At 41.4% G+C, this 16,405-nt stretch overlaps 1 protein-coding gene across 1 annotated transcript; it reads right to left on the reverse strand.

The window, feature by feature from the left end:
• On the reverse strand, positions 1 to 15,704 carry dok1b (docking protein 1b). The gene is made up of 5 exons (XM_056369791.1): positions 15,350 to 15,704; positions 4,345 to 4,668; positions 3,545 to 3,641; positions 3,277 to 3,449; positions 1 to 2,482 (listed from the first exon to the last, which is right to left on the reverse strand). Exons 1-5 carry the CDS (start codon positions 15,404 to 15,406, stop codon positions 1,073 to 1,075), a joined length of 2,061 nt encoding a protein of 686 aa, XP_056225766.1. The 5' UTR covers positions 15,407 to 15,704; the 3' UTR covers positions 1 to 1,072.
• Between the last annotated feature and the right edge of the window lie 701 nt (positions 15,705 to 16,405).

Raw genomic sequence — 16,405 nt, forward strand, 5'->3', positions numbered from 1 at the left:
TTTTGTTTTCTGAGCCATATTTATTATTAGTTATAATTACAGACAGCACAGCTGTTTGTGACACATACACACACATACAGTCTTGACACATTGAAGGGGATTGATTAGTTTGATATTTAGTTTATCTGTACATAGAGACAAAGGATTCAATAATATTATCTTGTGCAGGTAATTCAGTGGCCCCATGAGGACCTTGTGACCCTATAGCCCCTTCATGAGCCACGTATGTCTGTTTCCAAGACCCAGATGGGGTCTTTAAGTCCCACTTTTCATGCTTACATCAAAACAGTAGCAACAATGTTTTTCCATTTAGTGGATCCTAAAATGCAACCATGTTGCATATTAGTGTCCTGGGCTGAAAATGTATATCTCCCTGTTTTGCTTGGATAAAGATAATCAATCAGTCCAGAAAACATAAACAGAAAAATTCCAGTTTGTTTTGGTAAACTCCTAGAAACCAAAGATACTCCACACCAGTCAAACAATAACTCCTCATTGTCACATTGTCTCATATTGCAGAGAAACTGAAAAGCAGCAGTGCAAAGACATGTTTCCCAGTCACTTCATAAGCATGGCAGACTTTTAGAAAAGAGGAGCCAAGCCGCTCTCTCAGCTTGTTAAAGTGAAGCCTGTAGGCCCAGCTCCTTTTGGCAAATCCATACCGTTTCTGTGTGTGTGTGTGTGTGTGTGTGTGTTCAAGTGAAGTGCCTGGCTCCAACCACACTGTGGCTTGGTACACCAATTATGGGTTTGACCATGCAAACACTCACTCTCTCTTTCTCAAATCCACACACACACACACACACACACAGAGGGTGGCCCTACAATAGTTGCACAAAACTCAGTCATAATGTGGTTTTCTCATAGCTGTGAGCTAATCCACTCCAAATGAATCCACTGTCTCAAATAATTATTCCAGTCCACAGATGGAAAAGAGAAAATGTGTTCAGTCCTCACAAAAACTCCAAGAATAAAGGCGTCGACCAAAGGTTTGCTTATCAGCTTCATCTTTCTCTCCTCTTTTTAAAAAAGGCAGTAAACGTTTCATTCCAGTCCATGTAGAATTAAAACGTCAAATATCTCCCAAGTTGTCATAGATGATATCTGGTGATCTCAGCTGCTGGTGGTGTTGGCTATACCACAAATTAGTGGGCAGGGGCTTCTGTTTAGACACTTTGCTGTACAGCTCCCTCTCCTCTCCTTCTCCTCCTCCTCCACCCCAAATGTTGTTGTTGTTGTTCACATTACTGCCAGGACCTCCATGTTTCCCAGGGGGCAGTGGCACCGGCTCCTTCCGACCAAAAATGCCCCTGCCCGGTTTGGGAGCAGTAACCGGTTTGGGCCCCCTTGGAGCTGGAGGATACAGAGTGCCACGGATTGGTCCGAGCTGCGGAGGAGAGTGTCTGTGGGACTCCGCAGGCTTCCCGTGGGAAGGGGTGCTGTAATTCCCCTCCAGTCCTGACGGGGCCCCCACCTCCAAACGGGCCTCGTCGTAAATGGTCATCCCTAAACTAGCAGGCAAGCTTGTGCTTCCTTTGGCGCAACCCTCTGGTTCATCATATATGTGCTCTGGAGGAGGACCAGGAGGTGATGAAGCCCCCTCTGCTTGGCCTCCTGGGGGCCGCCTGTTATTGTTCACTCCTCTTCCTCCCCCTCTTCCTCCCCCTGCAGCCCCGTTGAGACTCAGAGCGCTTGTTTTCTGGTTCAGCTCCAGGCTGATCCGGTCGTACACATGCGAGTACAGGTCTGGTGGCTTCCTGTGATTGGTGCCTGCGTGGTGCTGATCCCCTTGGACACCACCTGTTGAGGACTCATCTCCTACTGGTCGGAGGCGTGGGGTGGGCACTGGAGGGCTGGATGGGTTGCTGGATTGGTTCTGGCCCTTGATGCTGTCCACCGGGTCGGAGTAGAGGCAGTCAGCGCTGTGCAGAGGCAGGCGGACCGAGTCAGCTGGTTCAGAATAAAGACCTGCTTGTTCATCAGCTGAGGAAAGACCTTTTGCTGATGCCTGCCCTCTTGGAGACCCTCCTCCTACCAAAACCGCCAACATGGCTGGTGGCTCTGGTAAACTCCTGCCTTTAAGTCCTCCTGCTGTTCCACCTACTTGCCCTCTTCCTCCTCCTCCTCCTCCTCCTCCTCCTCCTCCTCCTCCTCCTCCGTCTCCGCCCTCTCTCTTCCCAAGCACCCCATCAGCAGACCCCGGTTTGCTGCCGCCTGAATCGCCATCTGCCTCCCGACTGCTGCTGCTGCTGCTGTCACCACTTGCCGTCATGCCGCCAGGGTTGCGTATGTGCTGCAGCGACGCAGGGCAGTCGGCGTCGAAGTTGAAGGGGCAGCTGAGGTGGCGCTCCTCAACCAGAGCCTTCTGCGACTGGATGGCCTGGTCCACCAGCATGAAGATCTCGTTGCCTTGCTTGGTCTCAAAGGTGAAGTTGCCGGGGCCCGAGTCGCAGCGCCGACCCGCCTCGAAAGAAAACATCACCTGAAGAAAGACGCAAAGAAGGAAAAAGGAAATGGTTAGAAACGGAGTGAGGGACAAAATAAGGAAAAGTTAACAGTGCTGGATACGTGTCCAAGTCCGTGTGACTAAATAAATATATACAGAGGTGTCTGAAAGGCCAAAATGGGGCTGAAGTAATGGAAGCTAGTCGCAGAAGTTCCTCCACTCTTTCCCAGTCATCGCTCATTTATCATTTTTCTTGGCGTTAAAGAAACGCTTGCTTCTTTTTTCCACTGAACTTTTCAGTTTTGTCAGTGTATATATATATATATATATGGAAATGGAAAGCAGTGAAGCAATACAATATATATATATTGTATTGCTTCACTGCTTTCCATTTCCGTTCATTTCAATTCAATACACATACACAGATGAAAGAAGTTATATCTTCTTGCCTGTGCATATGATCAAGTTAGTATCAGTCTTGACAAATGCATAAATAAACATCACATGTAGATAAACTCAACATCCTCTTTAAAGGTCATCAGTCATTTTTAGATCCTCGACTCAAGCTTTCAAGCGACAAAAAAACCACAGACTGTAAAACGAAATATCTCTGACACTGAGGCTCTGACCACACGCACGCACCATTATTAAAAAGTAATTTCTGCACTTCCTAAGTATCATCAACCGTTGCAGTCTGGGCTTAAATTTAACACACCGCACTTCCCCTGCCTGAATTTGTTTTCAGGTCTCATCAGTCATTTCTGATCCCTGAAGAAGAGACATTGTCATTTCCCATCAGCACAGGGTTTACCAGTGCATCAGACACCCACCCGGTCTCTCCCATATCTCCTCAGCAGCTTGTAGGGCCACACCAGGATATTCCTCTTGGTCTTTGGCTCCTTCAAGATCAAGACATCATTTTCAGCTTTCAGCCAGTAGTTGCCCACCAGTCCGCAGCGCTCCGACGCCTCAGTACGCTGAATGCTCACCCAGAACTCGTTCACTTGCAAGGGGAAGATAATCAAAATTATCTTCTGCACTGCAACATTTTCTTGAGATCTTAAAATGATGTAAGACTAGACTGTTCTGTGTCCTTACCTTCCTCTCTGGAGTAGTAGATGAGGTTTTCAGACATCTTCAGGTCCTGGGCTCCTCCATTTGAGTCTGCAGCAGTACAGCTGCTGCCACCCCCTCCCTTTGGACACAGACACACAGAGAAACTGACAATCAACCATCTGAGACAGAATCAGTATTAGTAGTAAATAATTTGTATTCTTCACATTACATGAAGGAGTTTGCTCCCTCCAGTATTACCACTAAAAGGACAGAGTAGACCCAAAGAGAGATAGTGAGTGAAATAAAGAGTTGTGTCTCTGTGCCACAGAGAGTGAAGCGGATGGAGTCCTCCTCCTGGAAACTCCCTCTGGCTTCCTCTCTGCAAATGTGTGTTATGTTCATGTGAATGTGTGTAAGTGCACGCAATAGAAGTTATGGCCTGCATTGAGACTCCAGGGACATGTGGGAAAATTTTTGAGGACAGATACACACATGCGAACACAGAGAATTAAACGTCAATCCCAGCTGAAAACTTCATTGAAAGCAGCAGTTCTTCAGTTTTTTTCTTACCAAAATAAGATTATTGTATTTCTTTGTTTCAATAGACAAAAAGACCACAGAGCAGAGAGAGTGAGAGCACGAAAAATACTTTGTAGATAGACCAAAAAACACACACACCCAATGAAAGCTTGCACTTAAGAAACCTCAAACATCCACCCATGTTTTAGTCACTGAATCATAAAGCAAACACACTGTACACACTGTGGCATTGGCCACCGTGTTTGGTGTGACACACTATCCTCATACCTGAAAGTTTAAAGAGAGGAAAAGTGTGGAGATACCTGAAAAGCGATGTCACACATGATATCCATCCAGTCTTTGGTGGCGTTCTTCTCTGCAGCAAACACGTGGGTCTTGTCATTGGTTTCCACGCAGAACGCTGACATGTTGTCTTTGGGACAGCTCTCCGTCATCGCCGGCAGGATGGAAATGCACTCAGACAAGCGTATGATCTTCTTGTCCAGCTTCCTGGTTTTCTCATTGGACCCGCTTCCCGTGCCTCCACCGACTCCGCCACCTCCGCCCGAAGGTGAGTCGTAGAATTCGAGGCGGGCGATGCCATTTTGGCTGGCGGGGTACAGGACAAACCAGTTCTTCTTCCATTTCTAACAGGGGAAAAATAAATAAATGTTACAATGGCTAACATTTTTCATACTAGTACAGAATATGTGTAATGTGAAAGGTGTCAGTTACCCTCATCTCTATGGAGCATTTTAGCATCTTTCAGCCTATTGTTTTGGTTTTACAGCCTACAGTCGTAATGTTGTGGTTCAGTGTCATTACTCATTTATGTGTTGCAGGCAGCTGCCCAAACAACACTGGTTCTCAACTAGCTGGTGAATTTAGCAGCTAAAGACACAGATTTTTCAGTTGGTGGAGACCAAAAGCGGAGCTAAAAGAAGGGTAAATACAGGTGGGCAGACACACAACTATGAATGAATGCTAATGTTGCACTGCATAATGTGTAAATAGGCAACAGGTTGACCCAATCAACTTTATAAGGTGATCATACTGATCAATATTTAACTTAGTTAAAACTTAATTAATTTTTTTCAGTTTGTGATATAGAAAAAAAATGCATGTAAGATATTATAATGTATGAAAATCTGTCTTTGTCAAAATGATTTTTTTAAGTTTTTAATTTTCAGATATCAAGAGCATAATCTGTAATGTTTTCCTATTTTTACTTCCTTTTGAACTTTTCTATCTTTTATTCTTATGTATTCATTTCTGTTGTGTGAATAGCAACAAGCATTTTTGTTCCACCTACAGATGTGTTAAGAGCCTGGAAACCAGCTCAATAAGTACATTTATGTTTATTCACTCCCACAGATCGGTCTGGCCCCCCGTCCTGTTCAGACAGATGTCCAGCTGTCCGGAGACAGGTCACAAACATTTATCTAAACTGGGCCGGGTTTGATATGATGACTGACAGAGCAGCGTCGCTGAGGCATTTTCATTAACAACCAAGATGGCTGGCGCTGATGTGGAGAGGTCAGTTAAACTACTACTCTGCGCTATGTCACGTTTGATTGGTTATAGATCTATCCAATTGCGTCCAGAGCGATTTGGTCTGCGAGCGTTGATAACGGCCATTAGAAATCAAAAACGAGAGGTTTCACACCCATTTGCAAATGGTCACAATGGTATTTCTGAATTTAAACTAAAACTGAAAGTAGAAAAAACTGCGAGCGAAGGCTGGAAGAGGAGGACAGGAAAAAGAGGAGGCTGAAAACAGAAACATGAAACAGAAAATGTGATTCTCTACCCTGACATTTTGCATGTGGTTTGTCAGAGAGCAACAAGGAAAAGTTAAAATGTAGAGTTGGCCACAAATAATCAAATCTTGATGAGGAGAGAAAAGAAAATGGTAACGTTTGAAGTCAGCAGAAGATATGAGTCAAAACGATACTTCCGGGTCTTTCTCCTGCCTCTACTCTGCTGACTGAGGCTTCACGTAGGAGGCATGTGGTGATAAATCTACTGCAGTTTGACTCAGATCTGTTGCACACACCATCATTTCCTCTACATTCAATCAGCAGCAGCGGACCACGGTTACAGCATTAGTCACCTAGAAAAGAACCATTTCCCCTCAAAATCAAAACACGCACTGGTCTGGTTTTTACAATTTGATCCAAATAAGGGAAAGTTTAGTGCAACAACTAAACCTGGTACTCATCTGCACCCAAGACCAGACAGAACCACAAAATACACACCCCTGTGAGCAATTACAGATTATATTCGGGATTTTAAAGGTTAAATTCAAATGATCTGATTCAGATAAACCTGAATCACATACACCTCATTCTGTTAGATCACTGGTTTAGGATGTCGAACGCATCTCAAGGAGTTATTTTCAAGTAACCATATGTGTTGTTTGAGGTTTTGTGAATGAAAAAAATGGAGGTGAGATTTTTTTCTTTTAGGCGTCTGGTCCTTAACAGGTTAAAAATATGACCTGCTCCAAACTAGGTGATAGCAGTGAGGAGGAAGAGCTAACAATGAGCTCTTCCTCCTCAGGGAACAAACACGGACATGACCAAACAACATGACACACTATACTGAACAATAAGTCGCACAGCAAGTGTGTGTTAGACTCCAGATGTTCAGTGCTAACAATGGACATGATGACACACACGCCACATGTGAGACAATGTACAATCACTACAGAAACTAGTTTACATGTGATTATGGTAAAACTATATGAGACAAAAGAAGTGAACTTATTTGGTAAGTCCCCATCATCCCATGTACCATGTGGACATACGTGTGTGTGTGTGTGTGTGTGTGTGTGTGTTGTTTTGCTGCCCCACATCACAATGCCTCATCTCAGCTATATTTCTTCAGTGTGTGTGTGTTTTCCCCTACATTCAGTGAGCGGAGCAGAATCTGCCTGACGGTCAGAGAGCTGAGCCTGTGACAGGAAGGTCAGCAGTTTGAAAGTCCCTGAAGCAGCAGGGAAAATCCAGCTAACGGAAGAACAACAACAACAACAACAACAACTACAGGTCCTCAAATGCTCCCTGATCAGTGAGCTTTTCTTTTTTGGTCCAGTCTGTCTGAAAGTGACCTACAAGCAGCTGATAGGATCTGTGTGTCCACTGTAAAATCAACGAACTGCAGCCCAATAGATATGAGACTTTTCAGGCTGATATCAGTATGGATATTTGTTGTCAACATATCTTCTGTGAAAAGGCCCCACAAACTTTACAATTAAGTATTGTAGTGTGATGGTGATTAAATTCTAACAGTTAACTTCACTCCAAATCCAATTCTTATAAATGGTATGAATAAATCTAACACAACAAACATATCTAAATCCTGAAATCCATAAACATACAGCCTATAAAAAGATGAGTTCCTATTTGCATATCTGCCAAAATAAACTGGCTGAACTGGACAGTTATGTCAGCCTGCCAATATATTGGTCAAGCTCTAACAGCAAACATCGGCCCTGTCAGTGTTAAAGGCGGCATTCAGATCTTTTACGTCAAGAATCAATAGGGGAATAAAGAAATACAGTTCTGTTGCTTCATCTATGAAAATCATTTTTTTGGAGCTGGTGCTGTGTTTTGTTTGTAAAATCTTAGTCTGCAGCTGTCAAATAAATGTAGCAGACTAAAAAGTGGAATATTTCCCTCTGAGCTGTAGAGCAGTAGAAGTAAAAACTAGCATTAAATAAAAATACTCAAGACACAAGAATTATCCCTATATGTACAGTACTTAAATGAATATATATTTTTACTTTCCACCGCTGATGAACTGGATGAACTCTAACAACACATTAGCTCACCACCATCATCCACAGCAAAAAACATGAGTCAAGTGATTCAATTTGAAGGTGTAATTACGGTATTTGCATGATGGGCCTGATATAACTGTAGCCATGGGGTGTATATGCTGCACAATCATATATCTAACCCTCATTTGTTAATACACTGCAAAAGCTGTGTGATAATTTCTACACGTCACAGTAACTAGAAAAGCAGAAATGACATGAAAAGACTAGAACAGAAGCTCATCCATGCCTGACAGCCAGCTTCATCAATTTTAAACACACACCAACTGCCAGAAAGGACAGGAAATGCGTGGGCCTGTCATCACGCGGGATTTTTCTCTGCTTCCTTCTTCTGCGTCCAGGTGTGTCTCAGTATTTTGCGTGTATGTACAGATGTGTACGTGCAACTGTTTGGATTGTTTTTAATATTCCCATGGTCCGTTCTGGACCATCTGTTGCTGTGCACAAGTGCATGCACGCATACATGCAGACTCTATTCAGTCAACAGAGTAACGTAATTGTGCAGTGTACACTTACAGGGTGTAAAGCACTAACCCCTGTTGCAATATGGTCCTTACGTGTGTGTGTGTGTGTGTGTGTGTGTGTGTGTGTGTGTGTGTGTGTGTGTGTGTGTGTTCCTGCATGTGAACCTGCTGCTCCATATAAGGCAAAAGACTGTTATCATACACTAATACAGAGTGGAAATTATGCAAAAAGGATCATGACAAGAGAGGGAGAGAAACTTCCTCACTGATGTCCTGCCTGTTCAGTCGGCAATGATACAAGTGCATGTGTGTGCGCTTGTGTTTCTCCTTTTCACTGCTAAAACAATACACAGCCTTCAGTGTCGCTGTCATATTGGACTATATGTGCATCTAAAAAAAAGACATTATTAAGGAAAGCAAAAAAGCTAAAAGAATGACAGACAGTTCAACATTGCTTTACATTCATTATGAGTTTTTTTTTTTTTTTTTTTAACAGCTTCTTAGTGACTTACTCTAAGTGTCCCACAAATGAATTTCCCAGTTGTGGGTTTAATAAAGTTAATGTAATCTAATTTGTCTAGTGTCAGACATTAAAGGCATTGACATCGGACTTGAGTGCCCTTGAGCAAGTGTAACACACTATGGCTCCCATGCATATTTTTTTATATACTTGGAAGTTTTATATAATGCCGAAGGAATGCAAATACAAGAAAATGACGTCCGTCTTGCATCATCCAGTAGGGTTTTGAAAAAACATTACAGGCCTTCAGGCTAGCTGCATTTGCTCTTCCTGCCTTTCAACACTGACGGTGACATAGTGGTGGTTTGACTTTCTTCTGAATTCATTTTCTACAAACAAAAATGGCGATACTGATTCTGTCATGTCTTCAAAGTTGTTTTGCTTTTCATACGATTGTCAGCATGTTCATTTGTTTATGCATTTACATCACATTTTCATTTTGCAATCTATTCTCGTCGTGTTATTTTGAGATATTGTTACGTATTTCAGAATAAGATTAAATTACCATAGAATTTGACTCCTCCCTTCGAGTTCATGCGTTTGCTCAAATACGTAACCGTGCATTGACACAACACATGCACCATGACACTGCAGCAGGAGGCTGCTGTTGTAAGGACTTAAGTCATGATAGTACCTGTAACTTAAATATTATAATATTATAGCAATATGTATCTATGTGTTTGAATGCAGCATGTCTGACGGATGGACACACTTATCCACATTCATCGTCACTGCTCAAACACAGAATCCTCTCTGTCATGATGCTATTTAACTAAACCACTCAACCATGTTCCCACTGGCCACAGACAAACCTCAATGACACATGCAGGAGTAATATGTGTGATTATCTGTGCGTGCGTGCGTGCGTGCGTGCGTGCATGTGTATCCGAGCATGTCTGTTCTCATTAGTGTGTGTTAAAGGAAAACAGAGGGAATCTGTATGACCGTGTATGTGTGTGTAATGTGTATTTAAGCGGAGGAGAGAAGGAATGAGGGAGAAAAGTGGGCGTGTGAAAGAGAGAGAGAGAGAGAGAGAGGTAGACGGCTGCTTTGACCAGAGCTCTGCTGCTCTAACCTCCATCCTCTGCTGTGTCTACAAAATAAAACTTTCAAACATGTCAGGACTCCCAGCGAGGACAGCAGTAGAAAGCTAGTAGTAGAGTGGAGTAAAGTAAAATGTACACTTAGTAGTTTTTAGACTTTTTTTTGACTAACTGAAACCAATTAACCAAAACTGAGACTGAGCTTAAATATGAATGAAACAACTTTGAAACTACAGTAATGAGGCTTAAATTTACCAAGTCTATCAAAAGAAAAATCCACTTCATTTAACTTAATTTGAGATTATCATCTTTAAAAATATGCCACATTTTTTATACAATCAAAGTACTATTGTGCAGGTGTTGCACATACAGTGAGTGCGGAGGGATGATGATGTCCATGAGACTGGAACCTGTGTTACATTCTGAGTTTAACCCAAACTGCACACACAGTTAAAAACAACTAATATGTGATTACTGATGATTTGATTTTGATTGATTTCCCGATCATTTTATCATATTGAAAAAGTTTATTTTGTTTAACCAACAGTCTGAAACCCCACAGATACTCGGTTTAGAGGAGTGAACAACAAGCATTAACATCTGAGAAGCAGGAACCAGTGATTAGTTACCATTAATCATCATCAAATTTGTTGCCAACTCGTTTTCTGTTGATCAACTCATTTCAGCTCTACCTGGAACAAAGGCTAGAGAAAGTTGTTCTCATTGAACTAAAGAGCTTGATCTACTGTCCTTTATGTTAAAAATATAGATTGTAATGCATCTTAGTTATCTTTGAGTTTGAAGGATTAATTCACGCACATCATAGTTATCTGCATTTCCACATGCAAATAGTCAACACGTACTGTGTAGTGTTCACAGTACTGCTCACAACAGCTAGCACTCATAGATGTGGGTAAGCTTGTCAAGTCATCATACAGCAAAATGTAACCACTGTCTAAAAATAATTGCAATGGAGAAAGTCATGTCCAACTTGAGTAAAAAAAAAAAACATATGTTTGTTTCTTTTCTCGCTTGAATAATGGAAAATGGAAATCAGGCTTGATAAGAACAGGAAATGATAAGCAGTATAGGAAACACAATCAATAGAATCTAAATGATAACCAACAGTATTGAAATGTTCTAATGTCTGCACTGACTTAGAGGAGAGGGACCAACCCTGCACTGAGATCAGACAGACTCGCTTGTGAAAATATTAAATGCTTCATTATCCGTTGATCACGCAACAGCAGAAAATCACCCTATGGTCTATAAAGACATGCTCACAATAGGATCGATTGTTCTCTGTGTGCACCACTAGTCTTACTGTAAAACCGCCTCTGTTACAGCTTCAATTCTCCAGTTGACTTCTTTTTCTTTGTTTCTCTGGAATTATATCACCAACACCACAGAAACTTTACCCATGTATTCAGACCACAGCGACTATGTCGTCTTAACGGATCACATATTAGTGCAATTACAAGGAGATGGCAATTATTGTGAATAAAGTAATGTGCAAAGTTAGATTAACTAGTGACTCACATGAGGGGAAAAGGTCAATAATAAGTGGCTATGGACACAACACTACAACTGAAAATGAATGCTTGTTATTATAGTAATAGTATAATATTATAGTAGTATAATATCCAATATACCATTCTTCCTGGAAACACATCGACTGCAGAGTATATATAGAGAATTAGACACTTTCCTATGTAGTATCTTCTTCATAAATAGTGAGTTCTTCATATTACAAATGACATGGTAGTTCTTTTCTCAGAAATATGACTTAGCATCTGAGACACTGTCTGTTTTGAAGAGATGAAAAGAAAAGAAGCTCTGACACCCAATCCCATTAATCCATTAGGCAATTATTAATTTAGACATGAAACACTGTGGTGTAAATCTAGCAGCCTCAGGGAGTGTAATACTACTTTATCCTGACACACCCCGTCTGGTTAAGTCCCGGCTGAAGGTGTCTTAAGTGCTGATGAGGGATCGTCTGCAGTACCTTCCCCACACAGAGCCAGTGAAAACATCAACACCTGGCTAGAGGCTTTTTGTTTCTGCAGGGTGCAGGTGAACTGTAAACTGCAGGTTCAAGCATCTTGCATCTGAATATGTGTGGCAGGCACGCACATGCACATACAGACAGATGTTTTTGCTCTAAATCTCGCACAATCTCTCTGCTGCACATGTTTTAGCCACAAGATGAAATCAAACGGTAGCTGCAGATGTCAAAACTAATTACACCAGCAGAAAGTGTAGGACTCTTTCTTCTAGCTTTATCACAGTATATCACCACGTCTAATGTTTTCTTAAACATCTCCACTGCAGTTTAGAAAGCAGCCCAGCATCCACATCAGCCCAAATATTTGTCATGCTTTACACATCAACAATGTTCAGATGTGATTGCGATTGAGACAGTCATGCTTTCGGATGTTGTGAATACCTTTGAAATGTAGTGTGCGTCAAAAATCGCAGGAGGAAGCAAATATGTTTTGGTCTGTGTCCTGCAGGAGTGTTTGAGAGGAGTCTGGGACACCTTGGTGAAACTGCTTCTAACTTTTCAACTTTCTCAGATTAAAGGGGCACCTCACCAGTTTGGCACATGAAGTTCAGTTTACGTGTGACGAGGAGAATCGCTCACAGCCTGTTCGAGCAGGTTTATGACGTCTAACACGGCTCTGACTGTGTTTTTAAGACGGCATCATCAGGGTTGTCGTCATTTTCATTTTCATTTTCAACAGAAAACCTGCGATAGAAAATTAACGCGTGGAGTTTGAGAGAAGTGGACATTTAGTCTGACCGAAGACGATGTGGAGTTGCATTATGGGAAATGTGGGATCCAGTGCTTTTTGACCCATACAAGAGGCAGTCAGGATGTCTCTCTCTGCTGCATAGACTTTAATCTATTTTTTAATTAATGACTATTTGCAATGAATATATTAGTGTGCAAACTGTGATTATAGTGTGATTACTTAGTGCAGATACAGGCTACGGCTGCATCTAATGGCTACTGTGGATGTTTGGGTTGCACTGGTTGCCTAAAGGTCTGAGATCTCTCACCTCTCTCTTCATTTCCTGTTACCACTCTGCTCATTATCACCATCATCTCCTAAATTCTTGCTTTTTTTTTAACTGACTTTAAAAAACAAAGGGATTCAGTTTATAGTGATATGAGATAAAATACTGCAAATCTGCACATTGTAGAAGCTGGAACATAGAAATGCTGGACAGTTTTAATCATTTTTCAAATTGTTGTCAGTTGATTTTTATGTCAATCACCTCATACAGTGTTTCCCAAACTGGGCTGAGAGCGTCCAAACAGGGGCATAAAAAAAAAAGTTAACACAATTGATGATGAACTAAATTTAAACTAAATTTAATTTATTAATCATGTCAGCTCTCATAGAGATAGTTTAATAACTTCTTGTATGGACTGTAGACACAGATGCAGCTTGGTGGTTTACTTCTTCACAGCCTGTTGTAATAACTCTGTAATGGCCAGTACTTGACATGTTGTAAAACAGCAGCTACAAACAGAAACAGAATCCTTGGTCGGATGTTGCTGCTGCGCTCTTGAGTCACATTTTCCGAACATGCACATGGGAACGAGTTTAATGTGTGAATGTGTATGTCCACTGACAGCGCTAACGATTGCATAATTCACCATGCTAACCTCACACCAGTTTCAACACTACAGATCAGCCAACACTCAGCTTCCTGTTCTATTCATTTTCTACTCTGATATGTTTTCATCCACGTCTGGGCGCCTTTATTTCCCTTGTGCAAAGATAACGTTATTTTTACAAATGTGGAGGTTTTGTTTGTTCTTTTTCTATTGTAAACAGTTTATAAAAGGCATTGAAAGTGGGTTTTGGGAGTATGAATATCTATTGTGGAGTGGTGATTTCAGGGCAGGAAGTAGGGCCAGAAAGTTTTGTTGGTCGATGTCATATGACCAGATAGAGGCGGAGAGACAAAGACCCCCTTTACAAATCTGAAGGAGTAAATGAGTTCTTATTGCGCAGTGCTCTGAAACTAAAGGCAAGGTTGCATGGAGGCTAAGGACTGACATAAAACACACACACAGGTGTTATCACTGTCATCTACCAGTGTCCAGTCCTGCCCATGTGATAAATACACTCAAATGAGTGATCACATAGAGTCAGAGATGACATAAAGGTGGCTTGTTGACAGCGTTTGCAATGATGAAAAGTAGCATATGCAGCTGAGATGAAGTGGAAACATGTCTGTCACCTATGTGAAAGATCTGTCTCAACTTTCCAGCTCTACGAGTCTCTGCTGGTCTGATTTTGCAGCCTTTTGTTGTGTTTGTTATGGAAAGTCATCTTGCAACAGTGATAAAAATATTACAGCTTTCATCATGCAGCTCTGTTAGCTACTCTGATGAAGTGAAGTGTCACTAGCTCACACACACACACGCACACACACAATCAACAATCACTCTCAAACCATTTACTCTCAAAAAACGCTTTAGTCCACTTTGGTTTTGAATTTTTTTTTACATATACTGAAGTTTACCAGCTCACCAGGGTTTTACCAGCTCATGAGCACATTCACATGCACACTCACTAACACACACACACACACACACACACACACACACACACACACACACATACAGAAGCACTACAGGTTTACTCCAAACCACCACATCAAAACAAGGGCAGATCAGTGAAACACTCCGATAACTTCCTCTCATTACATCTACATCTACATTAAGTTTTCCTTTGAAGACACTTGGCATAGTGACTGGTCTGTAATTGCACCAATATGTGCTCTATTTAATTGTTGTGAGTGACGTTAAATGCTCTTCTCTGGCTTACAACTGGGAGTAGGAGATTGTTCGTGACTTCAATATGTTTTCAACACTTAATGTGACACTTCCATCTCTCTGAATAAAACATTTCATAAAATACCTACGGATAATACTATTATGGGGATTTGTATCTTTACCTAAACTGACATTAACATGTTTAATTTGTCTCATATGGTACTTAAACATTTCTATAATGTTACTGATGATATGCTTTAATTCTGCCACCTTGTACATCACTTTTACACTTTACTACAAGGATTTAAACAGTTTATGATGGACATCAGTGACTTTTAAATGACTTTATGTACTTGCTGTAGATAGTTTCCTGTAGTAGTTCTCTAATTCTCCTACAGAGAGCTTTTGTATGTCTGAGACCTATTTTAACTAGTTTTTATTGACCTTACAGAGCTTCGTGGAATATTTCAGTTCCTCGTATACTACTGGTTTAAGAAATTGCTGTTATAATTCTATGATGTCTTATAGTTTTACTTTTATAACTATAGCATCCACAAAACATTTATTATGGAGTCACTGACTACAGTTATTTTTTGTAAGGGTCATTTCTGTCAACGCCACAACCGTAACACCAAAATATCAGTTTTTTTCCCTGGACTTACCTTTCCAAACTTTTGATGCTGCACATAAAGTTGTCCCTCCTTGACGTGGGTGTCCATGCCCACAAACACTCCAGGGTCCCCCGTCCTCCAGAAAGGCGAAATTTGGTTTGAACTTGACAGAAGAAAATCTCTTCTTTGAGGGGTTTATTTTTCCTCTATCCCCAAACAACTTCCCCTTCTCTCACTTCCGCTCCCCAGCCGTTAAAATGCGTTCACGGTGACGATGGCGGACAGTTAACGGTGTCATGGTGGAAATAAAACAGGTCCAAACAGCGGCTGGGTGGTCCCGACAAAGTTAAATAATGTCTAAATGTAGTCGGCGGGACGCCTATCTGTCGCTTCTCACTCCTCCTGTAGGGCTGGACCGGTGCAAAGTCACAATTCATACATAACATGAAGCTTCCGGTTACAGCTTTCCACAATAAAGGCCTCATTAACCAATATCAGTTTAGGTGCAAAGCTCAGCAGTGCTTCACATGTGTGTACTTACTCTAACTGGTAAGAATAATGACATGGACACTAAATTAAAGTTAGAGAATATATATTAATAGAATTAGTGAAGGCCAACTTAACCCATGGTGCCCCAGTGGAAAAAAAACTTAACTGTGTGTCTTTAATGATATCTGTTTTAGACACAGTCTTTGCATTACATGTTAGTATTAGTAATTAATAGACATAATTATTTTGTTGTATTAGTTATATTTTAACTCACAGGTACCTTAAAGCCCCTGCCATTTCAGTTTACATTGTACTTTTAGCAGATAAAGTGTAAAATGTATTGCCAAACCTATTTACAGTTAATCAAATTACCACAAAAACCTGAAACCTTTGGGGCCCTTGAGGGTCTGAGGCCCTGGGCCAGTTCCCCATGTTGCCTTGTTGGACATCCAGCCTTGCAGATGCCCAAATAACCAACTGTGCATAGTAGGCAACCCCAAATCCCAAATAGAGGCCCTCCCCTGATAAAGGTCCAGGCTCAGTGGGATTAAATTTGAGGGTTAGGGTGGTATTGATCTAAAAAGACACCCTAAAATGCCTATTGGAAGGTAAATTATC

The sequence above is a fragment of the Seriola aureovittata genome, chromosome 23 (assembly GCF_021018895.1).
Source record: "Seriola aureovittata isolate HTS-2021-v1 ecotype China chromosome 23, ASM2101889v1, whole genome shotgun sequence".
Lineage (NCBI taxonomy): Eukaryota > Metazoa > Chordata > Actinopteri > Carangiformes > Carangidae > Seriola > Seriola aureovittata.